Here is a 25500-nt window from a genome sequence, read left to right as displayed (position 1 = left end):
TCATGCCTTGAGCCGGACTTCCATGGATTGGAGGCCCACCTAAAGCTCACAACGGGCCGCTAATGGGCCGAACAGGTTGACATTTCATGCTTCGGAAGGGCCCATCATGCCCGCCCATTTGAAAGGCCACCCCAGTTTGAATCGGCTCCGGAGGGGCAGTTTTGGAAATCGATCCCCACAAGATCACAGACCAGACGACGTAAGCTTCAAGTGAGAGGAAAAGACGACAACAGGACCGGTTATCGCACGCAATCATTTCATTCCCCAGAACCGATCTCTACCGTCCAAATTCAAATCATGTCCGGGTCCCGCTCCATCGAATGATCCAAACGGTGGGGACGCCTCTGAAGCTTGTGTACTCGAGTGCAGCAGATAATTATTCCATGCGATTTTATTTGTCCCGTCGCAGAAGAAATCCGAGAATTCGTACCGCCAGTCTGAGAGAGGAAGAGGACCTGATCATCTCTCCCACTCTTCGCTACCCGCTTTCCAATTTCAGACCTCCAACTTCACTTTATTTACGGAAACTGCCACTCTGTCCCGGCCTTCCCCTTCGTCGTCCTCCCGGTGCGATCCCCACTCCGCACGATCTCACTTCCACCGAGCTTCCTCTCTGTCGCCGGGAGCAAAGTTTCGGCTTTGGTCGGCGGCAATGGCGCATTGTTCGAGCAGGCAGCTCAGTGACTCGCTCTCTCTCCCCTAGGTTTTCAGCTGGTTCTGCTCAATGGAGGTTTCTCCGAGCTGGTGCACGCAGAGACGCCGCTTTTCGCGCTTCGAGAAGGCAATGCGAAGTCTGGCCTAGTTGGTCGGCGGGTTGGAGCACCGAGTTCGAGCTGCATTCGAGCTTGATTTCAGATCTGGGGTTGTCAATTTCCGTTTCTGGAAGCTTCCTTCGCTGTAAATTATTGGTGTGGGTTGGGTCGGAGGTGTGAGTGCGAAGCTAAGTTAGGTCTTCTTATATAGAAAGCTGAGTTAGGTTTCAGTCAGTTCAGCTTGATATCTATTGCTGATCTTATCTGGTCGGGCTTCGGATTTTGAGGGATGAACGGTAGCTTTAGGGCACTGGAACCGCAAATGCTGGGGCAGAGACGCCAGCAGGCGATGAAGGATAAAGAGGAGGAGCTCCAATTGTTCCTCGAGATGCGCAAGCGCGAGAAGGAACGCAGCGATCTCCTCCTTAACAACGCCGCAGAATTCGATGCTCCCTTGGGTACTAATCCTATCAGTTTGTTTCATCTTTGCTTGAAAAATTGGAAGCTTGTTTCAATGTTAAGGACTACTGTTCGGTTCGGTTGTGTTCTTTCTTGTGGGTTATTGAATGTGTGAAATTAGCTTAACATGAACTTAACTGAAGAAACAGCTGGGAATAATATTGCGTCATTGCTTGTGATTGCAGGATCAAAGCCTGGGACTTCTCCAATCTTCAATCTTGCCCCATCGGCAGCACCACGGAAACTTGCTACTGATGATTTTTTAAATGCCGATAGTGATAAGAATGATTACGATTGGTATGTCTGAAGAACGTTCAACCTTTTCAGTCTTGTTCAGAACATTTGTGTGATTTATGCTTGTGGTATTTATCTCCGTTGCTTTACGTTGAGTCTGTGGACAATAGCTTACTTCAAAGTTAATCAGAGAAATAGGGTTTATCTCTTTCTTTATCTGAACCTCCAAGTAACCATTTATTTGTTTCTTCGCTGAAAAACCTTTAAAGTTCTCGGTCTCTCGGTTTCTTGATTGCATATATTCAAGGCTCCTCTTTAACTTGTTTCGTTCTGGAGTGATAATTAAGATGTGCTGCCGTGCTTCTAGAACCATGGACAGAGAAACTTGAGGCAGTCACATTGTTAGAGAGCACGTAATTACATGGGTTGGATGTTGTATTATCTTCCCAATTAGGTTCCCTGTGAATTGATTGGATGATCTGGTAAGGAAAACATCATTTCCATGATTAAGCAGGTTTATAAGTCACATTACTGTAAGTGGGCATCCATCACTTTTGAGTTTGCAGGAATGTTTGTCTTGCATCTTTGAATGAATGGATAAGCACAATTTTTACACAGTCTATGAAACTTGAAAGGAATATAAACTTCACTTCTTTGATTTTCGCCATTTCCTTTTCAATCATGTGACTTAGACTAGATACCAGTGTCATACATTGGAACTTACCTAATAAATAGTTGTCTAGCCTCATAAGTTCCAAGAGTTTGGATGGCAAGGATATCGGAAGTATACTGAAAATGTCTTTAAGAGGTGATTGTTTGGAAAAACTTTCTCTGATTGTGATTCTTTGAGCATTATTAGTATGCACCTGTTGTTGTCAAATTGGTGGTTGGACCATTTCTTTCTTCATAGAATTCGACGATAGATTTTTCATTATTGATGGTACGACTGAATACATTTTCCATGAGAAATATATGGGCATCAAACATGTTCTGGTAAATGACAGTGTTAAAAATTCTCTTAGTGCATTTGATGGGATAACAGTTTTATATGGCATTTACGTGTTACTGAGTTGCTTAATTTGTTATTTCTTTACAAGGATGTATCTATTTCTGTCTTCCATCTTGGTTTTAATAAAGTTCCTTTCTTGTTTAGGCTTCTCACACCACCTGGTACTCCCCTTTTTCCTTCTTTGGAGATGGAATCACAGAAGACACTCATGAATCAGCTAGGTACTCCAAAGGCTCGTCCAACCGCACTTAAATCTAGAGTAAGATCACTTCCTTACAACTCTTAAGAAAGATTTATACCTCATGTGTCAGTATGCCTATTAGATTTTTGTCATGATTGAGCGATCATCAATTTCCCCTCCTGTATGTATGTCTATTTTCTGCACCTTTTGTTGTTACGCTGTTACGCAACATCTTTTGCTTCACTAAAGTAAGATTATTTTTATGTTTAAGTTTCAATTGCTTGCTGACTGTGTTTATTGTACTTATTGTTATCACTTTATAACCCAGAGATGATTAAAAGAAAGAAGCATCATGAAATACTAATTTTTCGATGCTTGAGATTATTCTATTCAAGTTTTTACTATCATTTTATTTCTTTCTAAATTTAATTTTTATAACTCTCAACATGCTGGAAAGGTTCTAAGTTTGGACGTTGCTGATTATTCTGAAATCCATTTACTAATGAGTTGCCATGATTTCGAAATCTGTTTAACCTAGTTATGTTTTTCATCTTATTTCAGTTGGCAAATGCCCAGGCGGAACCTGTCACTACGAGAAGCCTAATGTCTAGACAACCAGCTTCATCTCCGGGATTGAACTCTTCCACAGCAGGTGCTCGAAGGCCCTCATCTTCTGGTGGCCCAGGATCAAGGCCTGCAACTCCAACAGGTCGGCCCACACTAACCACTTCCTCTAAATCCTCGAGACCCTTGACGCCTACCTCGAGACCAACACTATCTTCGAGCAGATCTACTCTCTCTTCAACTAGGCCTTCACTTTCTACCACCAAGTCAGCCGCTTCATTGACTAAAGCTTCTGTTTCAGCAACTAAACCAGCTGTTTCAGCAGCTAAACCAGCAGTTCCTTCAAGGTCGTCCACTCCATCAAGGTCCACTGCTAGATCTTCCACTCCAACTTCACGACCCTCTGTTCCCCCTCCAAAACCTGCCTCAAGGTCTGCTACCCCAACACGCCGAGCTTCCACTCCATCAAGTGCACCGAGCATATCTGGCCCCCCAAGTAGACCATCCTCTTCAGTGTCAAAACCTTCTGCTCCTGCAACTTTGAGAAATCCTGTAACATCACGTGGGGCCTCCCCAACGGTGAAATCCCGACCATGGAAACCCTCAGAGATGCCTGGTTTTTCCCTTGAAGCTCCACCTAACTTAAGGACATCATTACCTGAGGGGCCGCTTTCAGCAACTCGGGGTAGACCAGGAGCACCCAGTTCTCGATCCTCCTCTGTAGAGCCAGCTCTGCCTGGGAGACCGAGGAGGCAATCATGCTCTCCCTCGAGAGGACGCCTTGCCAATGGTGTTCTTCATCCTAGTGGAAGCTCTGTTCCTGCAAGGAACCGTAACCATACCAAAGTCACTGACAACATTAGCCCCGTTTTAATGGGAACAAAGATGGTGGAAAGGGTGATGAACATGAGAAAGCTAGCACCTCCTAAGCAAGATGATAAGCATTCTCCTCACAGTAACTTGTCTGGAAAGTCGGCTTCATCTCCTGATAGTTCAGGATTCGGGCGGACTCTCTCCAAAAAATCTCTGGATATGGCGATAAGGCACATGGTAAGAATTTATTCAACTTCCCGAGTTTAAATCACCTGACTTGATAATCAACGAACAAGCGCAGAGAGTTTGGTCTGGTTTCTGAGAATTTTTGGCTTTGACATGTCTAATTTTCAGTTCTTGATATGAATTAACTATGGAGCAGGATATAAGACGGAGCATTCCTGGGAACTTGCGGCCGCTGATGACAAATATTCCAGCTTCCTCCATGTACAGCGTGAGATCAGGGTCAGGGCCCACAAGAAGCAATAGAACCATTAGCGTGTCAGATTCACCCCTAGCCACAAGCAGCAATGCCAGTTCTGAAGTGAGCGTGAACAACAATGGTCTCTGTGGGGATGGGCGCGAGCTGGAAGACGATATAGGGAGCGAGAGGGATGGGCTTTCCCCTGCAAGTGTGCGAGGCCGGCGATTGTGACAATCGAACCGAACCAAGCGCTCTCCCCTTCTAAGAGGACTGACCCCAAGATGTAGTAGTACTTTGGTGAGAGATTAGCGTAGGAAATGGCCTGGTTTGTCTGTATCGATTTGAATACGAAGTTAAGTTGTATCAACCCATGGATGACGAGATTATTATGTACAAACTTGACGGTGGTTGTTTGCGTATGATCAAACACCGTGAATTGTAGCACTCTCGTTTGTAAGTTGTCCTTGGCCAAGGTAATGGAATCTGAGTGTGCTATTTTCTGATTAGGTTATTTCCGAATTAAATTCCAACAGAGTTAAGTCAACCATACTAGCGGAAATGAAATGATGGCGACATTGATCCGACTTTAATATCTCCTCATGACCTTGAATTATTGTTTTGTAGCTTTTCACTGCACATTGGCTTTTGACTTCTCAGCATACGTTGGTGGAATTTTGAGGCATAAATGAAATCATATCTTCGTTGTCAGCAAACAGAGAACGCTTCCATTCCCATATCCTTCCAGCTCAATCGGGTCTGCAAAATTTTCAATTCGAGGATGTTCCGGTTGCTCTTCCTCATCAGCTCCGTTCTTCTCATTTCGCACTTGGGAATTGCCGTTTGCTTGATTGGAGGAAATGACACGGACCAACTCTCCTTGCTGGATTTTAAAATCTCCCATAAGCAGTGACCCTTTTGGGATCCTGAAACCTTGGAATGCAACCGAATCCTTTTGCCATTGGCATGGGATTACTTGCAGCCAGAGGCACAGCAGAGTCACCATTCTTGATCTCCAATCCCTCAACCTCATGGGCAAGATTTCTCCTTACATTGGGAATCTGAGCTTCCTGCGGGAGCTTCATCTTCAAGGTAACAACTTCAAACAAGATATCCTGCCTGAGATCGGGTATTTGCCAAGACTAGAGGTGTAAGAATTGAATAATAACTCGTCCAGTGGTACTATTCCTCCAAACTTATCCAACTGTTCTGACCTGACTTTCATCGATCTCGGGAATAATCAGCTCGTGGGAAAGATCCCCGTCGAATTTGGCTCACTGACAAAGCTTCAGTTTCTCTACATGTATAACAACTACCTCACCGGGCAAATCCGCCTTCCATTGGCAATTTATCATCTCTAATTGTACTCTCTCCAAAGCTGAACCTTTTACATGGTAGCATACCTGAATCCCTCGGCCGGCTAAAGAACATATGGGAACTCGGAGTTGGTGCGAATAACCTGTCTGGTATGATTCCTCCCTCGATCTTCAATCTTTCCACTCTTACGTTTCTTGAGTTCGTGTACAACAGGCTCGCAGGAAGCCTACCTTTGGACTTGTTCACCACACTCCCAAATCTCCAAGATATAGGTCTTGGGTATAATCTTATATCGGGATCAATCCCAGGCTCGATGTCTAATGCCTCAAACCTGGTGAGGTTTCGAGCGGTGGAGAATCAGATTTCTGGGACTGTCCCTTCCTTAGGAAAGCTCCATAACTTCCAAGTCCTATTCATCTCAGCGAATCAGCTGGGCACTGGAGGACTCAATGATTTAAACTTCCTCGTTTCTTTAACCAATGCAACTGGACTACAAAGACTTGCAGCAAGTTACAATCGGTTTGGGGGAGAGTTACCTGAAGTTATTAGCAACTTTTCAACCAAGCTTACTTATTGACACATGGAGGCAACAAAATATTCGGAACAATCCCTTCAGGTATCAAAAATCTTGTCAGTTTGGAAATTTTGGACATGTCCAAGAGTTTACTTTCAGGCAGCATTCCCTCAGGCATCGGAAAGCTCCAAAAGCTTGTGACGCTGTACCTCTGTGATAACAAACTTGCAGGCAGTATCCCTCCCTCGATTGGAAACTTAACTCAATTGACCGATCTACTTTTAGGCAACAACCTCTTGCAAGGACAAATACCTCCGAGTCTAGGAATGTTGCAAGCTTTGTCTAATCTGAGTCTTTCAGGGAACAACCTCACTGGTTCCGTGCCCGGGGCACTTTTTAGTCTTTCTTCAATGTCGATTAGCTTGGACCTTTCACGGAATAATTTGTGTGGTTCCTTGCCAATGGGAATTGGAAATTTAAACAGTTTAGGAGCATTAAATGTATCCGACAACAGTTTGACAGGTGATATTCCTACTACTCTCGGGGCATGAATAGGGTTGGAACAACTATCACTGGCGGGAAATAACTTAGAAGGGGTCATTCCATCGGGTTTAGGCTCACTAAAGGGTCTGCAAGTATTGGATCTTTCCCGGAGCAATCTTTCTGGTGAAATCCCGAGATTCTTAGAAGGCTTGCAGTTGCAAATATTGAATCTGTTTGACAATAATTTTGAGGGAGCAGTGCCAGTTGATGGACTTTTCAGTAATGCAAGTGTGGTTTCTATCACGGGAAACAGTAAGCTTTGTGGGGGATCAGCTGAGTTGAATTTGCCAAAATGCATCCCTGAGAGGAAAAATCAGCGTTTGACCTTAGCACCAGTCATCTCCATAGTCTCGGTGCTGCTCGGTGTGGCGTTTTTTCTTCTCTTTCTCTATTGCTACTCATTCAAGAAGGAAAAAAAGGACACTTCTTCTGATTCTTCTAATAAGTTGTTCCCAACTATGTCGTATCATAGCCTTCTGAAAGCTACCAATGGCTTCAGTGAAGCCTACTTCATTGGTGTTGGTGCATTTTGCTCCGTGTATAAAGGGATCATCAGTGAGGGCGACGGGGAAGTGGTGGTCGCAGTCAAGGTGCTTAACATGTTTAAGCAGGGAGCTGCTTCGAGCTTCTTAGCAGAGTGCCAGGCCCTGAGGAATATCAGACATCGCAACCTTGTCAAGGTAATTACAGCGTGCTCGAGTGGCGATGGTAATGGAAACGACTTCAAGGCCCTTGTGTATGAATACATGCCCAGTGGGAGCCTAGAGTACTGGTTACAACCGGCTCTAGAAGGAAATCAGGCCCGTGTAATGAAAAGAAACCTAAGTCTGGTCAGAAGGCTGAACATTGCAATCAATGTTGCTTCTGCGCTAGACTATCTTCATCATCAGTGTGAAACTCCAATTGTCCACTGCGATCTGAAGCCAAGTAATATTCTTTTGGACGAGGAAATGGTGGCACATGTAGGTGATTTTGGGCTCGCTCGATTTGTTACAGAAGGACCCATCCCAACAAGTTCAATTGGTATCAGAAGTTCTACTGGTTACGTTCCTCCAGGTAAAAAAAAAAATGTCCCTTACATTTTCTTTTTATATTATAAATCAGGATTATTCATCCATTTAGTTGATCTTTCTGCAGAATATGGGATGGGGAGCGAAGCTTCAACCCTTGGTGATGTCTACAGTTACGGCATCCTCCTACTAGAGCTGTTCACTGGGAAGAGACCCACTGATGAAATGTTTGATGAAAGCATGAATCTTCACAGCTTTGCTAAGATAGCTATGGTGGGTCGAGTCAAAGATATCATGGATCCTGTACTCGTGGAGGAAGTATCATCTCCAACATATCATCAGAAAACAGCAAAGGCCTGGGCATGTTTGGCTTTGATATTTCAAATAGGACTAGCATGCTCTGCCAAGGTGCCGAGGGAACGAATGAGGATTGGCCTTGTGGTGACCAAGCTGGCCTCAATCAGAAACAAACTTCTGGAAACTGATAAAGGTGAATGCTCTTAATAGGTTAATTCTTTAAATCATGGATCCTTTCATCTGGAAAGGCTATGCAGTAGAACAAATCAGTGACCGCTATATATCTCACTCTTAAATCTCAATTATTTCCTGAAGCTCAAACTGGTCTCCAGAAGTCTTTGATTCAAGAATCTTTTTGTCTTTTTGTCTTTTTATTTTTATGTCAACTTGATTCTTCGCGTTTTGGTCGTCATCTCGCCACTTGTTTCAATAGAGGAAATTAGACACAGAGTTTGCTGGAATCAAATCCCAAGTAAGAGATGACCATATGGGACACTCAAATTTAGTTTGCGATTGGCATGGGATTGTAGGCAACAAACCAACACTCTTCTTGAGTGGCAATACGTCTCGTGGGGTTCAATTTGCCACAACTTCAGAATGAGCTACCTCATGGAGCGTAAACCTTCTAAATAACAGGTTTGCTGTTGAAATCCAAATTGAAATCGGGTACTTGTTATTAAAACTGAACAACTTGCTGAATGGCCTTATTCCTCCGCTTTATCCGACTTCTCCAATCTTAACTTCATTGGCTCTGCCAGCAGTCAGCTTATAGGAGAGATCCCAAAGTCGTTAGGTTCATTATCAAAGTTCAGTACACAGCAACGATCTCACCGGACAGATCCCACCTTCGATCACTTTATTATATCTTACTAAATTCTCTGCAAATTTAATAGTCTCTGAAAAGTACAGCCCTTATTGTCTTGGCTAGCTGAAAAACATCCAGTAATTCGTAGTCGGTGGCAACTGCATGCCAGACACGAGTCTTATTTAGATTTTCATACATTAGATTTAACGAAAAATGAATAACTTTTTTTTTTTAATTAATGAAAGTCTCTACCATTTAAATCTTTAATTAATGAAAGTCTCTACCAATTAATGCCAGACACGAGTCTTAATGTAAATCTTTTTTTTTTTGATTAATGAAAGTCTCTACCATTTATCCAAAAAAAAAAATGAATAACTTCGCAGAGGTCTTCCTCCTGACTTGTCTATGAGCTTTCCATATATAGAGGACATTGGTTTTGGTATTAATCTTCTTTCGGGACCAATCACAGCCTCAATTTCAGATGCATTTAAACTTGGTAAAGATTTGAGCTATGGGTGCCAAGCTATCTGGAATGATTGCTTTCGAAGAAAAAATTGCATAAGCTCCAGCTTTTGTTCTTTCCAGGCAACCACCTCAACACTACAAGACTACAAATAGTCTCCAATCTGAAGACCATTTGGGAGGAAAGTAGCCCGAAATCATCAGCACCTTTTGGACAAGATTGCTTGTAGTTTCGACATAGCTTAAGTAAGATTATTGCAACTAAACGATCCTGAAAGTGGCGAGTAGATATATCTCAACAACAGAAGAAACTGTGAACTTGCAACAGACTAAATGGACCCTGTGTCTATCATTACAATAGAGGTGGCAAGAAACCACTATATATCTCTGAGTGCAGATATGAACTATTACGCTACTAGAGTGGGTCCGATTGGCTCCAACGGAGTGATAGTTTTGCAAGTGGATCAGATTGCCAGCAAAGGCGTGCCTGGTATGCAGGTCAGTCAGGTACTCGGTATAATTTCTGAGGATCAATGAAGATCCAAAAGCTCGGGCTACTGTACTTCAACTATGATAAATTAACTTGGAATATTCCGAGCCTTTTGAGTCTATGTGGGAATTTCCTGCAGGGGAAGATCCTTCCAAGTCCTTGCATGCTGCCAACTTCACATTTCCCTGGCAATTGTCTTGGACATTTTATCATATTATGTGGTAGATTTCCTGCCCACTCAAGTATGAAATTTGAAAACTTTCAGAGCAGGCAGATGTATCTGACGATAGTTCGATAAGTTGATATTCCCTGATCTCTTGAGTTGGATCAGCGGTATGCGTGATAAAACCGATTTCAATTGAATGGTGCCTTTGTCTCTTCAAAAAGTTTTTACCAGGGTGAAAATGTTTAGTAAAGTCTTGCCGGAAGGAGTTTATTTTCTTATTTACAGAAAGCATATGAATCCTCCAAGTTAATTACACTGGAGACTTTCCTTTTCCAGGTGATATTGTTGGGCTTCCAAACTTTTTCTAGAAGTGGGTTGTTGGCTTCTTCCTTGGCTGAGGTATTGGGAAAGTGATGAGGTCCCTTCCATAATACATACCACTTTTAGTAAATTTATTATCCACAAGTTGCAATGGCAATATCATATAAATAGGTTTCCTCTTGATATGCAGCCTTTGCTTTGTCCCTTTGCTAATGTGTATCTGAATGCGCACATTGATTATTTCCAGCGAACTTATCCATTTTTCTAGAACAGCCTTACCCTGTTAAAACTGAGGAAGAGGAAGGGACGAGAAATGATGGCGCTGAGGCATAACAGAACAGAGCAAACATAGGAAATACAAGGTTACTTTGTTTGTGTAAGCGTCAAAAAATGCAGCAAACTACTCTTTGTTCCATTAAAATATGGATCCACTAACCAAATCAGTCATCAGAGGAGGCTGCTGCCCACTGGTATGGATATGGGCAAATCAATCTGTGGAGGCCACCACCCACTAACCAATATAGGACTGCGGGATTGCCATCCCACTTGTTTAAATAATTCAACCAAACTACAAGTGGGCTTAAAAAAGAAAAAACGAGTCTGGGAAAGAGAGAACGAGAAATGAGATCTTACTTCATTCAGAACTTTCTATATAAACTTCTATTGAGAAGTTTCTCCAGGTCAAACCTCTCATCCTTCCATCTCAGCTTCAATTTCCTAGACACGGGTTCCGGTTTCCAGTCGAGAATGTTACACTTGTCTCTCTATGTCAATGCTATCATCTCCGTTTTGTTCTTTGGCCTTTCCAATTGCTTGATGAGAGGGAATGAGACAGACAGGCTTGCCCTGCTTGAGTTCAAATACCTGATACGGGAGGACCCTTCTGGGGTGTTCGATTCCTGGAACAGCACAATTCACTTTTGCAAGTGGCACAGGATCACTTGCAGCCCAAGGCACCAGAGAGTCACTATCCACGACCTCCAGTCCCTCAAGCTCCTGGGTTCTATTTCATCTCATATAGGGAACTTGAGCTTCCTCAGGGAGCTTAATCTTCTAGCTAATGAGTTCGATGGCAAGATCCCACCTGAGATTGGGTCGTTGAAGAGACTAGAGAAATTGAGACTGTACAACAACTCACTTAGTGGTGCTATACCCCCAAATTTATCCTACTGTTCTGAACTTACCCTGATCAGTCTCGCTAAAAACCAGCGTGTGGGAGAGATCCCAGTTGAGTTAGCGTTGTTAACAAAGCTTCAACTTCTTGTGGTACAGTGGAATTATCTCCCTGCACAAATTCCCTGTCATTGGCAATTTATCTTCTCTCACGGGCCCCGCTGCCGCTAGAATAGCCTACACAGCAGCATCCCAGAATCCATTGGCTGGCTCAAGAATCTTCAGTCACTTGAAGTCAGCGGAAACAACCTGTCCAGTACTATCCCTCCCTCAATTTTCAATATCTCCTCCTTGACTAATCTTGATCTCACGGAAAACTATGAAATCCGAGGACGTCTTCCTCCTGACTTGTTCAACATTCTTCCAAATCTCGAGAATGTAAGCTTGTCTTCCAATCTTTTCTCGGATTCAATCCTAGTTTCAATATCTAATGCGTCAAACTTGATGACATTTTAAGATTCAGTTAACCAATTCTCCGGGCCAGTGCCTTCATTGGCAAAATTGCAAGCTTCAGAGGTTTCTTATTTGGAGCAACTGCCTAGGGACAGGTGAGGCCGATGACTAAAAACTTCCTCTCTTCCTTAGTCAATGCTACTGGACTAGAGATGGTCATCATGGATGACAACTTCTTAGGAGGAAGATTGCCCGAAAGTATTGGCAATCTTTCAACTAGTCTTGGATACCTCACTCTAGGAAGCAGTCGATAACAGGAGAGATCCCTTCAGGAATTGGAAATTTTGTCAATATGGTATTTCTGTCCATGCAAATCAATAGGATTTCTGGCGGAATTCCCTCGAGCATTGGAGGGCTCCGGGGGCTCGTAAGGTTGTACCTTGATTGCAATCAATTCACTGGGAATCTCCCATCCTCCATTGGAAACTTGACTCTACTGAAGGATTTGAGTCTATGCAGCAACTTCTTCCAGGGGGGAATCCCTCCAAGTCTAGGGATGCTAAAATTTGTATCTTTTAGAGATCTTGGTGAAAACAATCTCACCGGTCCCATACCCGCCTAACTTTTTGGCCTTTCATCATTGTCAGTCGTCTTAGACATATCGGGAAATAATTTGGTAGGTGTCCTGTCCGCTGAGGTTGGGAATTTGAACAAGTTAGGAGCACTAGAAGTCCCGAGAATATGTTATCCGGTGAGATTCCTGACTCTCTCCAGACCTGTATTGGATTGGAACAACTGTACATGCAGGGAATAACTTTCAAGGGTCCATCCTGCCGTCTTTAAGTTCACTGAAGGTTCTTCATGAGTTGGATCTTTCACGGAACAATTTGTCCGGTGAGATCCCAAGTTTCCTAGAGAAGCTGAACATGCTGCAGGTATTAAATCTCTCCCACAACCATTTGGAGAGCCCGGTGCCAGCCAGTGGGATTTTCAAGAATGCAAGTGCTATTTCCATATCAGGAAATGATGAGCTCTGCAGAGGATCTGTTGTGCTGCATCTTCCAAAATGCATAGTGAAGGAGCCGAAGAAGCGAAAATTGAACCGGACCGTGAAACTAGTTGTATCCATTGTTTCCACACTCTTGGGGGCATCTCTCTTGGCTTTGTTTCTTTTCCTTTGCCTGTTTAAGTAGAAAAGAAGAGGTCCCTCTTCAAGCAGCTCCTTTGATCAGTCTCTTTTAGCTGTGTCTTATCATAGCCTTGTAAAAGCCACATATGGCTTCTCTGGAGCTAGTTTGCTCAGCGTTGAAGCTTTTGGTTCTGTGTACAAAGGAATGATTGCTGAGGGTGAGAACAGAATAATTATTGCCGTCAAGGTGCTTAATCAGTCGAACAGAGGAGCCATCAAGAGCTTCTTAGCTGAGTGCAAGGCTTTGAGAAACATCAGACATCGAACCTGAGTCTTCTTCAGAGACTGAGAATAGCAACTGATGTTGCTTCTGCTCTGGATTATCTTCCCCACCACTGTGAAACACCCATTGTTCACTGTGACCTAAAGCCGAACAACATCTTTCTAGACTCGGAAATGGTCGCTCATGTTGGTGATTTTGGGTTAGCTCGATTCATTCAGGAAGCCGCAGATGAACTCCACGCTAACCAATCAAGTACCATTTGCATTAGGGGTTTGACGGGTTATGTTGCTCCAGGTAAATATGCATTCTTATGGTTTTGTCTTCCACTAAAACAACGTCTAATACATATACGTTAAATCCCAATTTACATACTATGCAGAATATGGTATGGGAAGCGAAGTGTCAACTCTCGGTGATGTCTACAGTTACGGCATTCTCCTGTTAGAGCTGTTCACCGGGAAGAGACCGACCGACAAATTGTTCAATGAAGGCCTGAACAATCGCAACTTCACCGAGAGGGCTTTGTCTGGCCAACTTGAAGAGATCATAGACACGGCTGTTTTTCAAGAAGGGCAACAAACAGATCAGGCATCGAGGTACAACAGTACCCGAGCTTGGACTAGCAACAGGGTCCAGAATGCCTGATTTCAGTCCTTTGACTCGGTTTAAGTTGTTCCAATGAACAGACCAAGGAACGAATCGACACTGCCGATGCTGTGGCTGAGCTGAACTCAATCAGAAACAAGTTGCTCCGATAAGTTTAATTTATTTCATTTATTTTCTATCAGGAAAATCTCCAAAAGTGCCAACTCTGAAAGTCAAAAAGTTGACAGTGTGTATAACAAGGATGGCCCAATACTATGAAAATGAAGGGGACACGGTGTTGACTTCTCAGGTTTTCTAGATGTTCCATTTTTCCTCTTTTGCAACATATTACCCAATAGGTTCACCTAGCGATTAGAGAGAGCGACTTCCTTTTGGAAAAGACTCAAGTTCAAGCCATTTTGAAAACCGTGCTGAAGAATACTCTCTATTGGACCTTCTGCATGGCTGTGTAGCCATACCAACCTGTGTTGAAGCCAATTCTTCTAAGCTGAATGGTACATGTTTACATGGACTACGGAGATTAGGTGAACAAATCTCGGAATTCATCATTATAAAAAAATAGTAGAAAAATAAAGAAAGAAAAAGAAAGCCCACATGCTGCAGCATGTGCCCATAGAAAATCCCCCAAAAACATAATTTAAATATAATCTCTTAACCAAATTAAAAAAAGCTAGCGATGATAATCTGCTTGGACCATCATTATATCTTCCTCTTACCTTCAGGCTCTCTCTTCGACAATAAAATCTCACCCGTCATTGATTGTTTGCACTGGCCCGAGATGCTATACTTGCAGAACGACTCACTCGCTGGTTCTACTGCTCTGAGCTTATCTTGATCCAGCATTGCTTGATCAGCTCGCAGGAGGGATTCCTAGCGAACAACAGTAACCTTACCGGGCCTATTCCCTCTTCTGCTCTCTTGTTTCTCCAGCATCTTGGTGAGAGTGAGACTTCAATTTCCTGAACATGTTTACGCCATCACTTCAAATCAATTCCATCTTCTCGTTATTCGGCCTTACGGCGTGCCTGATGAGAGAAAATGAGAGCGACAGACTTGCCCTGCTAAAATTCAAGTCCCTGATAAGGGAGGACCCGCTGGGGTTGCTCGATTCTTGGAATGACACCGTTCACTTTTGTGAGTGGCATGGGATCACTTGCAACCCAAGCCATGGGAGGGTCACTGTTCTCAATCTGCAGTCTTTCAAGCTCTCTGGTTCTATTTCACCGCATATTGGGAATCTGAGCTTCCTAATGGAGATTAACCTTACAGCTAACAAGTTTACTGGTGAAATCCCAGCTGGAATAGGGCATCTTTCGAGGCTGGAGACGTTAGCACTGAGCAGCAACTCATTGCAGGGTGTGATCCCTTCCAACTTATGTAACTGCTCGGCTCTCACTGTCCTTCGGCTTGCTAATAATAATCTTGCCGGAGAGATCCCGTCAGAGTTGGGCACATTAGCGAAGCTTGAGGTGCTCTCTATACACAAAAACTACCTAACTGGTGAGATCCCATCTTCAATCGGCAATTTGTCATCTCTTGAGACAATATCTGCAGCTATAAATCATCTATGCGGGAGCATCCCCAGATCCCTTGGTCAGCTCAAGAGCCTTCACATACTTGCAGTTGGTGCAAACAACTTGTCCGGTACGCTTCCTCCATCGATTTTCAATGTATCCACTCTGACCGTCATTGATTTCACAGAAAACCATAGCATACATGGAAGTCTTCCTATTGACCTGTTCGAGACACTCCCAAATCTACGCGACATTGGTCTTGGCGCTAATCTTATTTCAGGACCAATTCCAGTCTCGATATCAAATGCATCAAACTTGGCAAGATTTTGGGCCTCGGATAATGAGCTCTATGGGACAGTTCCTTCGTTAGCAAAGTTGTCTAAGCTCCGTGGTTTACTGATCAGAAACAACAACTTAGGAACCGGGGAAGTCGATGATTTAGATTTCCTCTCTTCCTTGGTCAATGCTTCAGGACTGTTTAGAGTCGAAATAGGTGGCAATAACTTTAGAGGAAGATTGCCTGTAAGTATCAGCAACTTTTCAACTAGTCTTGGTCATCTTGATCTGGAATACAATGGCATATCCGGAAATATTCCCTCCGGCATTGGTAATCTTATCAATTTGCAATACCTCAACCTGAGGAGCAACAATATTTCGGGTATAATCCCCTCAAGCATTGGAAAGCTTCAAAAGCTCGTGAAACTGTACCTCAGTGGCAATCAATTGACTGGGGAACTCATACCCTCCATCGGAAACTTGACACGGATAACCGATTTGATGCTCAGTAGCAACTCCTTGCAGGGGGGAATTCCATCAAGTCTAGGCTTGCTGCAAGCTGTAAATATTCTCTCTCTTTCTTCTAACAGCCTTATTGGTTCCATACCCACTGAAATTTTCAGGCTTTCATCATTGTCGATTTTCTTGGGCCTTTCACGAAATAATTTGGTAGGTTTCCTGCCCGCGGAGGTTGGAAATTTGAAGAATTTAGGAGCACTGGATGTCTCAGAAAATATGTTATCCGGTGATATTCCAGGCACTCTCGGAGCTTGTATAAGCTTGGAACAGCTCCATATGGAGGGAAATAATTTCCAAGGGTCCATTCCGTCAACTTTAAGTTCCTTGAAGAGTCTGCAGCGGTTGGATCTTTCTCGGAACAATCTCTCTGGAGAAATTCCAAGATTCTTGGAGGGCCTGGACATGCTTCAGATGCTGAATCTGTCCTATAATAATTTTGAGGGTGTGGTACCAAGCGATGGGGTCTTCAACAATGCAAGCGTGACTTTTGTCACAGGGAATGACAAGCTGTGCGGGGGATCAGCTCAGCTGCATCTTCCGGGATGCCCATGCCAGAAGCGAAAACCGAATCTGGCCCTAAAACTGGTTATCTCAATCATTTCTGCCCTCTTTGGAGTGTCGCTTTTGGCTCTCTTTCTTTTCCTATGCCTGTTTAAGAGGAAAAGGAGAGAACTTTCATCAATCAGCTCGGCTAATCAGTCCCTATTAGCTCTGTCATATCGTAGCCTCGTAAAAGCCACAGATGGATTCTTCGAAACAAATTTGATTGGTGTCGGGGCGTTTGGCTCTGTGTATAGAGGAGTTATTACTGAAGAAGAAGGCAAAACCATTATTGCAGTCAAGGTGCTTAACCTGTTGAAGAGAGAAGCAGAGAAGAGCTTCTTAGCCGAGTGTGAGGCTTTGAGAAACATCAGACATCGTAACCTCGTCAAGGTTCTTACAGCATGTCCCAGCATTGATAGCAAAGGCAACGATTTCAAGGCCCTCGTATATGAATTCATGCCGAATGGAAGCCTAGAGGATTGGATACATCCAAATCTCGAAGAAGGAGGACGAGAGGGGGGACATGGAACACTCAGGGACCTAAGTCTACTCCAGAGGATGAACATAGCAATTGATGTTGCTTGCGCTCTGGAGTATCTCCATCATCACTGTGAAAACCCTGTTGTTCACTGTGATTTGAAGCCGAGCAACATCCTTCTTGATGTGGAAATGGTTGCTCATGTGGGTGATTTTGGCTTGGCCAGATTCATTCCACAAGCCAACAATCCACGGTATACTAGTCAGTTGAGTTCAATGGGGATCAGAGGCTCAACTGGTTATGTTGCTCCAGGTAAAGATGTTTGATTATTGATGTCTTTCTTTTCCTTAAAAGCATCTGTAATAATTTATTTTTCTATTATTTGGATTTGTGTTATCTGCAGAATATGGTATGGGAAGTGAAACTTCTACAGTAGGCGATGTTTACAGCTTCGGCATTCTCCTGTTGGAGCTCTTCACTGGGAAAAGACCCATCGATGAGATGTTCAATGAATGTCTGAACCTCCATAACTTTGCAAAGAAAGCTTTATCCGGTCATCTTGAAGAGACCGTAGACCCATGCTACTCGAGGAAGGTGAACATATTGATTTGACAATGAAGAAGAATGACCAAGATCCGACCTATAACAGAAGAAGCAGAGTTAAGGAGTGTTTGGCTTCAGTGTTTCATGTTGGAGTAGCTTGTTCAAATGAACAACCGAGGGAACGACTGGGCATTGCCGATGCTGTGACTGAGCTATGCTCAATCAGAAATAAACTCATTGAATAAGAGTTTCAAGGTCTTGGCACTGATGTCGTCTCGTGAGTTGACTTCCTCAAGTGTATGTAGAACTTCCATTGGCTTATCAATTCTCTGCATTGAGTCCATGACAGTATTTTTAATTTGGCTTGTATTCTGAATATATGTGCAGGATGCCCCAAGATCATCGACCATGACAGCAAGTGATAGTTCTCAGGGAGTTGAAGTACCATGAGAAATTTTGCTGTTCTTCTTTTTCTCCTTCGGGTATGAGACATAATGTTGAAAGATAAATGTGACTGAGATTTTCCTTCTTGCCCGGTGAAAACTGGTCCAGCCGCTACTCCAAATTGCTCCCAAAATTTATTCTGCATATTTCTTTAGAATTGTTATAAGATGCAGAACCTGAGCTTCCTTGGAAAATGCAAAAGAGAAGAAACTTTCAGGAACGTTTGGCCAAGAACTCATCAGGACATATCAGAACCTATAAAAACCGTTATGCTCAAGTCCATCTATAGACCGCCAAGAAAAAACCGATATGCTCAAGTCCATCTGTAGACCACCAAGAAACCACCCTCTCCATTTGACTCATCCATCTATAGGCAACCAAGACTACCACCATGAGCTCATTGATAGTTTATTGAAACAAACGACTCTGATTCAGAATACTGAATGGGCCCTCAATAGCTTTGCCTCTTCTGCTGCTAGTGGAAGCTTAAGGATTGCTCCTTGTTTCTCGGCTATTTGTCTTACCTGAAGAGGCATCTCTTAGGAGAACAAACTGAATCTCCTTTCTTTTTTTTTTTTCCGGGGAAAACGGTGCGAGGGTGGCTGCATATTAGGGTACCTTCCTTAGATTTTGACTCAGGTGAGCTAGTTCCCGATTGAGTTCAACTCAGCTGCAACGTCATTGATGTTCATTCACACAATCCGTGACTTGGCATAACAAGCTAATCCTAACTAAGAAATCAGGACCAAGCATCCTTTAGCACCACATATTCGCGAAGGATTTCTCTGGTCCACTCGTCTCTTTAACTCCACTGGAGAAAGCTTTCTCAGCACAGCTGTGAGAGTTCATGTATTTGGATGAACATCTTAGATGATGGACCTCTGCCCGATGAACATCTCTAACAAGAGTACGCCGTGACCAGGATTGGGCTCCTCAATAGTTGAAATTCTGGTGCAACTGAGCAACTTTGAGTGTATTGTGGGCAATTATTGTCTATCATCAACAAGGAGTCCATATAACAAAACGGATAATTATTGTCAATAACACACTCACTGCTGCATCAAGTGCCACAAATTTTCAACTGCATAGGAGCTTTTCTTCGCCTTGACTGCCCGCATAATTTATTCCGTGGTATGGTTATTGCAGTTGTTCGGTGGCCATTAGCTGGTCTGTAGGTCAGTTCGGCATTCGTGAAAGAGAGACATCAATTCATGAAATACAACCTCACCCCCTTATACAGAATGGGACAGGGTCCTTATGACTAATTGCTCACCAATTCTTCTCGGCTTGGCAAACCCACACTAGAACTCTGCATTATGTGAAGATGAGCAGTTTGTTTCATATTCTGGGGGCACAACATTCTGACACGGCTAGCAGATTTAAGTCATTTTGGAGGAGGGTTCTTCAAGGTTACTCCACAATCGGATTTCCATTGTCTTCTTAGTCCTCGTTAGTTGTTTCCCCATGGCCAAGCATTCCGAAGAATATAGAGAAGGATCTATTTTGTAGCAAATGGAAATGGAAACATGATTAACGGAGAAAACATTAGAAGGAGACTCCGATGAAGTCAATAGCGTCGCTGCGAAAATGGCTGCATGACCCACAGCTGTTACCTTATCAACGTGCATCCCAAGAAGAGAGAAAACGTGAATTTATCAAATTGTTGCTTGGATGCATATGACTTAGAAGAGGAAAGTGATGAAATAACTCGCATGAAGCAGCATCAGAATTGTCACAGGGATAAGCGAAGTGTATGGAATGGGAAGTGAAGCTTAAGCTCTGGATGATGTCTAGAGTCACAGCATTCTCCTGTAGCTCTTCACCGAGAAGAGACTGACCGACGAAGTGTTCAGTGAAGGTCTGACCATTTGCAACTTTGCTGAGAGAGCCTTGTCTGCTCAACTCGAAGAGATCATAGACCCGGGAATTCTTCAGGAAGGGCAACAAACTAATCAGGCATTGAGGTACAATAGCTTCCGACCTGCAACTGGAACAGGGTCCAGGAATGCCTAATGATTTCGGTCCCTCGAGTTGGTTCAAATTGCTGTAATGAACAGTCAAAGGTTTGGATGGACACTGGCCTAGATATTGTGGCTGAGCTGCACTCAATCAGAAAACAGGTTGCTCCAGTAAGTTTTGTTTATTTCCTTTGTTGTCTTGCTCAAGGAAACTTCCAAAAATGACAACTCTGAAGTCAAAATGTGACACTCAGAATAGTAAGGGTGGATAAGTGAGGAGTTTCAAGTTCGATTAGCTGGATTATGTACACTCCTTTATTTAACTCTTCCTTTTATTACTAGACTGATGAGCCTCTTTGTTGTTTGGATAATTACTTAAATAACCTTGTTAGTGAATTAAGAGCTGCTGTTTTACGGTTGTTTTACTGTTGTCTTTCTTCTGTTTTATTGAAGTCCTAGTCCTTACGAGTGAGTAGCTGTTGTGCCTATTTTTTAGGATGTTAGTTGCTGTTTTTCTGGTCAAGCAAATAGTTGGTAATGTGTCTTTGTGGGTTGCAGTTTTTAGGAATTCAGTTATGAGTCAGTTTGTATTTATTCTGCACTTCACGTTAAATGAAGTTAATTCCTTTTAGTTATATTCCCTTTGTCTGCCTCTTCCCAAACTTTGAAACAACACTGGTATCATAGCCCACCTGATCTTAAGGGGCTGTGAGGGTGATTTTTGAGAGTGATTGAGAGGTGTGTCTGCATCCATAGAAGCTGAGATAACATGGAAGCAGGATTGAGCAGTTTCTCTGCCCTGGCTCCACCAGTATGGGGAGACTTATCAAGCTTTGGCAGTGAGAATGCGAGCCTATCTAGAGGTTGTGATTACTTGGAAGCAGCGAGAAACAATATAAGGTGGCTGTACTTCTTGACAATCCAACCCTGAATCAAGTCAGGTGTCATAAGGAAAGCACAACCAGGAAAGCCAAGGTCAAAGCTTGTTTGTATGCTGCTGTCTCACTTGCCATTTTCAGCAGAATTATGGCTTGTGAATCAGCCAAAGCAATATGGGACTTCCTCAAAGCCGAGTATCAAGGAGATGAGAGGATTAAAAGCATAAAGGTGCCGAATCTGATCAGAGAGTTCAAGAGACTGCAAATGGATGAGTCCGAGACAATCATGGAGTACTCTGACAAGTTGATAGGCATTGCTAAAAAGGTAAGAGTGTTTGGTACTGGCCTTTCTGACAATAGGTTGGTGCAAAAGATCCTTGTTTCTTTGCTTGAGAGGTATGAGGCAACCATTGCCTCTTTGGAGAATACCAAGGATCTGTCTTAGGTCAGGTTCGCAAAATTGGTTAGTGCTCTACAAGCACCAGAATGTGGGAGGTCAATGAGGTTGGAAGGAAGTGTAGAAGGAGCTCTAAAGGCCAAATTGCAACAACATTCTGGAGGGAAAGAGAAGAAGTGGAAGGGAAGAAAGGGAATGGCTGTAGCTCACAGGCAGTTGCAGGAGAAGGTAGTGCAGGCAACAATGGAGGGAGGTACTCTCCATGCAAGCACTGTGAAAAACACAATCATCCCCACTTTAGGTGTTAGAAGAGGCTAGATATAAGGTGCAAAAGATGTCATAAATTTGGACACATTGAGAAGTTCTGTGAAGAGAAGGGAGATCGGCAACAAGGTGAGGCACATGCTGCCGTCCAACAAGAGGTAAATCAACCGTCTATTGCCTCTTGTTTCACTTTTAGTACTCCATGCGATAGTTGGCTTGTTGATAGTGGTTGTACAAACCACATGACAAGTGATGAGAAGTTGTTTAGGAACCTTGATAAGTCAATGAAATTAAAGGTGAGAATTGAGAATTGGGAGTACTTAGCAGTAGAAGGTAAAGAGTCTATAGCAATAGAGAGTTGTGTTGGAACCAAGCTGGTTTTTGATGTCATGTACGTGTCCGAGATTGATCAGAACTTGTTAAGTGTCGGTCAGCTGCTTGAGAAGGGGTTTAAGCTAATATTTGAAGGAAGGAAGTGTTTGATCTTTGACTCCAGTGATAAGGAGCTATTTAAGATAAAAATGTAGCTCAAGAGTTTTGCTTTGAACTCACTGGAGAAGGAGTAGGTGCATTCAAGTGTCAAGTCAGTGATTTAGAGATATGGCACAAAAGGTTGGGGTACTTTCATCACGAAGGCTTGCAGTTTATGCAGAGAAATGAGATGGCAAATGGGTTACCAAACCAGGAAGAGCAATTCCTAAGCTGCAAGCCTTGTTTGCTGGGCAAGCAGACCAGACTTCCCCTCCAGGAATCCACTTGTAGAGCTATAGAGAAGCTGCAGTTGATTCATACAGATCTCTGTGGTTCACAAGTAACTCCTTCGCTGAATGACAACGTGTATTTTATTATTTTCATTTATGATTATAGAAGAATGTGTTGGATTTGCTTCATGAAGCAAAATTCGGAAGTTACTGAAGTGTTTCTGAAGTTTAAGAGATGAATTGAGAATCAAAGTGGCCGCAAGATTCGGGTCATCATATCTGACAATGGGAATAAAATGCACTTAACAGAGGTTTAACTCTTTCTGTGATGAAGCTGGAATTGAGCATAAGCTTATTGCTCCTTACTCTCCACAACAAAATGGAGTTAGTGAGAAAAAGACTAGAACCATTATGGAGATGCCCAAGTGTTTGCTGCACGAGAAGAATATGGCAAAGAAATTTTGGGTAGAAGCAGCAAACATAATAGTTTCTCTGCTGGACAGACTACCTACAAGGACATTGGAGAAGAAGACACCCTCTGAAGTTTAGTTTGGTGTCAAGCCAATTTTGAAAAATCTAAAGGTGTTTGGTTGTCTGTGTTTTTTTCTCATATTTCATAGGTCAAGAGAGACAAACTGGGAGAGAAAGTTGAACCAAGTGTGTTTGTTGGCCACAGCCTTGTGTCAAAAGCCTACAAAATATATCAACCAAAGACTGGAAAAGTAATCACAAGTAGGGAGTTCATTCCTTGGAAGATGAAAAGTGGAATTAGGTCGGTGACACTCAAAATAAACCAGAGATGGTGTCATGGGAGTCAAATGAACTGGTGGATGACATTCCAGTTAGAGGCACCTGATCTTTGGCATATATATACCAGAGATGCAGTGTGGCTGTTTTGGAGCCAGCAGGATTTGAAGAAGCCAAGAATGATCAGAGATGGATGAGTGCAATAAAAGAGGAATTGGCTATGATAGAGAAAAACCAGACTTGGGAGTTAGGGGAGAAACCTAAAGACAAGAAGATCATTGGGCTAAAGAGGGTCTTTAGGACAAAACTTAATCCTGATGGCTCAGTGAACAAGCCTAAGACCATGTTGTAAGTGTAAGGTTATGCACAAGTTTAGGGTGTAAATTTCTCTGAAACATTTGCACCGTAGCAAGGCTAGATACAATCAAATTAATCCTTGAGTTAGCAACTCAAAAGTGTTGGAAGGTTTATCAATTAGATGTCAAATCTGCATTTCTAAATGGAGTGTTGTAGGAAGAGATTTATGTTGAGCAACCAAAGGGATTCATCATACCAGGTCAGGAGGAAGAGGTCTACTTGCTGAAAAAGGCTCTATATGGCTTGAAGCAAGCTCTTAGAGCATGGTACAGCAAGATGGATGGGCATTTGTTGGGTCTAGGCTCTGAGAAAAGCTTGAGTAAGTCCACTCTATATGTTAAGAAGTTTGATTCTGACTTGGTTATTGTATCTCTCTATGTGGATGACTTGCTGGTGACAGGTGGCAATGAGGCTCAAATCACTGCTTTGAAGCAAAACATGATGCAGATGTTTGAAATGACTGATTTGGTTTAGATGTTCTACTTTCTTGGCATGGAGATCAAATAAGCTCAGAATGAGATCTTTATATGTCAGAGGAAGTACTTGAAGGAGATCTTGAAGAGATTCAGTATGGAAAAGTATAAAAGTGTGAGTACTCTAATGGGTAAGAAAGAGAGGCTGCAAAAGACTGATGGTGCAGATTCTGCAGATGAAGGTCTTTACAGGAGCTTGATAGGTTGCCTAATGTATCTTACTGCAACTAGGCCATACATCATGTTTCTTGTGAGTGTCTTGTATAGATTTCTTAATTGTGCAAGGGAGTTGCACATGGTAGCTGCAAAGAGGGTGCTGAGATACTTGAAGGGTACTCTTTCACATGGGATTAAGTTCTGCAGAGCTCAGGAGTTTAAGTTGTAGGGGTATTCTGACAGTGATTGTGTTGGATCAGTGGAAGACATGAGAAGTACTTCTGGTTATTGCTTCACATTTGGATCAAGATGTTTTTCTTAGTGTCCAAAGAAGCAGGAGTTAGTGGCTCAATCAACTGCAGAAGTTGAGTTCATTGCAGGTACTGCAGCTACAAATCAAGTCTTATGGTTGAAGAAGCTGATGGGTGATTTGCATTTGGAGCAAGAGGACAACATAGAGGTCTTTGTGGACAACCAAGCCACTCTGGCCATTTCAGAAAATCCAATTTTTCATGGAAGAATAAAGCATTTCAAAGTTAAGTATTACTTCTTAAGGGAGGTGCAGAGATCAGGTGAAGTGAAGCTGGTGTATTGCAGTTTAGACAACCAACTTGCAGATATATTTACTAAGTCATTCAGTGTTGGTCGTTTTGAAGCTCTTAGAGACAAGTTGGGTGTGTGTGCAGTTCATAATTCAAGAGGAGAATGTTAGTGAATTAAGAACTGTTGTTTTACTGCTGTCTTTGTTCTGTTTTATTGAAGTCCTAGTCCTTAGGAGTGACTAGCTGTTGTGGATATTTTTTAGGATGTTAGTTGTTGTATTTCTGGTCAAGCAAGTAGTTGGTAACGTGTCTTTGTGGGTTGCAGTTTTTAGGAATTCAGTTATGAGTTAGTTTGTATTTATTCTGCAGTTTCACGTTAAATGAAGTTAATCCCTTTCAGTTCTATTCCCTTTGTCTGTCTCTTCCCAGACTTTGAAACAACAAACCTTATCAGCATTTTTCACGGCGATCAGATCGATTTAGAGTAATACGGAACTTACCGTATAAAGTTAATCTAACCACTTTTGAAAGATAAGTAAATGTAGTTCAAAAGATTAAAGGGATTAAAATGAACCTTATACTTGAGGAAGACAAGTAAATATGTTCAGCAGGAACTCGTTCACTTGTTAACAGAAGTACAAAATAAGCCAAGGTACCAAGAACGTGTTCTTAACATATTACGGTGATTGTGCAGTCGGTTGGTGCGTTTCGATTTGGGTGGTGGGTGGCGGGCCTGCGTGGGCCATATTATAATAAGCTGTTTAATTA

General features: G+C 42.8%; 6 protein-coding genes across 6 annotated transcripts; all 6 read left to right on the top strand.

The window, feature by feature from the left end:
* The first annotated feature begins 417 nt into the window (after positions 1 to 417).
* On the top strand, positions 418 to 4947 carry LOC116194484 (zonadhesin). The gene is made up of 5 exons (XM_031523290.1): positions 418 to 1210; positions 1397 to 1508; positions 2599 to 2713; positions 3197 to 4249; positions 4395 to 4947. Exons 1-5 carry the CDS (start codon positions 1042 to 1044, stop codon positions 4665 to 4667), a joined length of 1722 nt encoding a protein of 573 aa, XP_031379150.1. The 5' UTR covers positions 418 to 1041; the 3' UTR covers positions 4668 to 4947.
* Positions 4754 to 6815, top strand: LOC116193886 (probable LRR receptor-like serine/threonine-protein kinase At3g47570). The gene is made up of 4 exons (XM_031522631.1): positions 4754 to 4761; positions 5416 to 5581; positions 5812 to 6269; positions 6386 to 6815. Exons 1-4 carry the CDS (start codon positions 4754 to 4756, stop codon positions 6813 to 6815), a joined length of 1062 nt encoding a protein of 353 aa, XP_031378491.1.
* A 10-nt stretch (positions 6816 to 6825) lies between these two features.
* LOC116194486 (probable LRR receptor-like serine/threonine-protein kinase At3g47570) lies at positions 6826 to 8687 on the top strand. The gene is made up of 2 exons (XM_031523292.1): positions 6826 to 7863; positions 7945 to 8687. The coding sequence occupies exons 1-2, from the start codon at positions 7266 to 7268 to the stop codon at positions 8319 to 8321; spliced, it is 975 nt and encodes a 324-aa protein (XP_031379152.1). The 5' UTR covers positions 6826 to 7265; the 3' UTR covers positions 8322 to 8687.
* A 1027-nt stretch (positions 8688 to 9714) lies between these two features.
* Positions 9715 to 13981, top strand: LOC116193884 (putative receptor-like protein kinase At3g47110). The gene is made up of 11 exons (XM_031522630.1): positions 9715 to 9888; positions 10374 to 10436; positions 10632 to 10685; positions 10803 to 10828; positions 11039 to 11658; positions 11989 to 12079; positions 12225 to 12511; positions 12732 to 13033; positions 13118 to 13300; positions 13396 to 13630; positions 13716 to 13981. The coding sequence occupies exons 1-11, from the start codon at positions 9715 to 9717 to the stop codon at positions 13979 to 13981; spliced, it is 2301 nt and encodes a 766-aa protein (XP_031378490.1).
* A 685-nt stretch (positions 13982 to 14666) lies between these two features.
* LOC116195804 (probable LRR receptor-like serine/threonine-protein kinase At3g47570) lies at positions 14667 to 18358 on the top strand. The gene is made up of 3 exons (XM_031525164.1): positions 14667 to 17584; positions 17676 to 18112; positions 18203 to 18358. Exons 1-2 carry the CDS (start codon positions 14908 to 14910, stop codon positions 17882 to 17884), a joined length of 2886 nt encoding a protein of 961 aa, XP_031381024.1. The 5' UTR covers positions 14667 to 14907; the 3' UTR covers positions 17885 to 18112; positions 18203 to 18358.
* Positions 18359 to 20986: 2628 nt separating this feature from the next.
* Positions 20987 to 22283, top strand: LOC116193883. Its single transcript, XM_031522629.1, has 4 exons — positions 20987 to 21117; positions 21237 to 21420; positions 21541 to 21745; positions 21865 to 22283. Exons 1-4 carry the CDS (start codon positions 20987 to 20989, stop codon positions 22281 to 22283), a joined length of 939 nt encoding a protein of 312 aa, XP_031378489.1.
* The last annotated feature ends 3217 nt before the right edge of the window (positions 22284 to 25500 follow it).

The sequence above is a fragment of the Punica granatum genome, chromosome 2 (assembly GCF_007655135.1).
Source record: "Punica granatum isolate Tunisia-2019 chromosome 2, ASM765513v2, whole genome shotgun sequence".
Taxonomy (NCBI): Eukaryota; Viridiplantae; Streptophyta; class Magnoliopsida; order Myrtales; family Lythraceae; genus Punica; species Punica granatum.
Note: the sequence above shows the minus strand (reverse complement) of the source record. Positions and strands in the feature narration are given on the sequence as shown.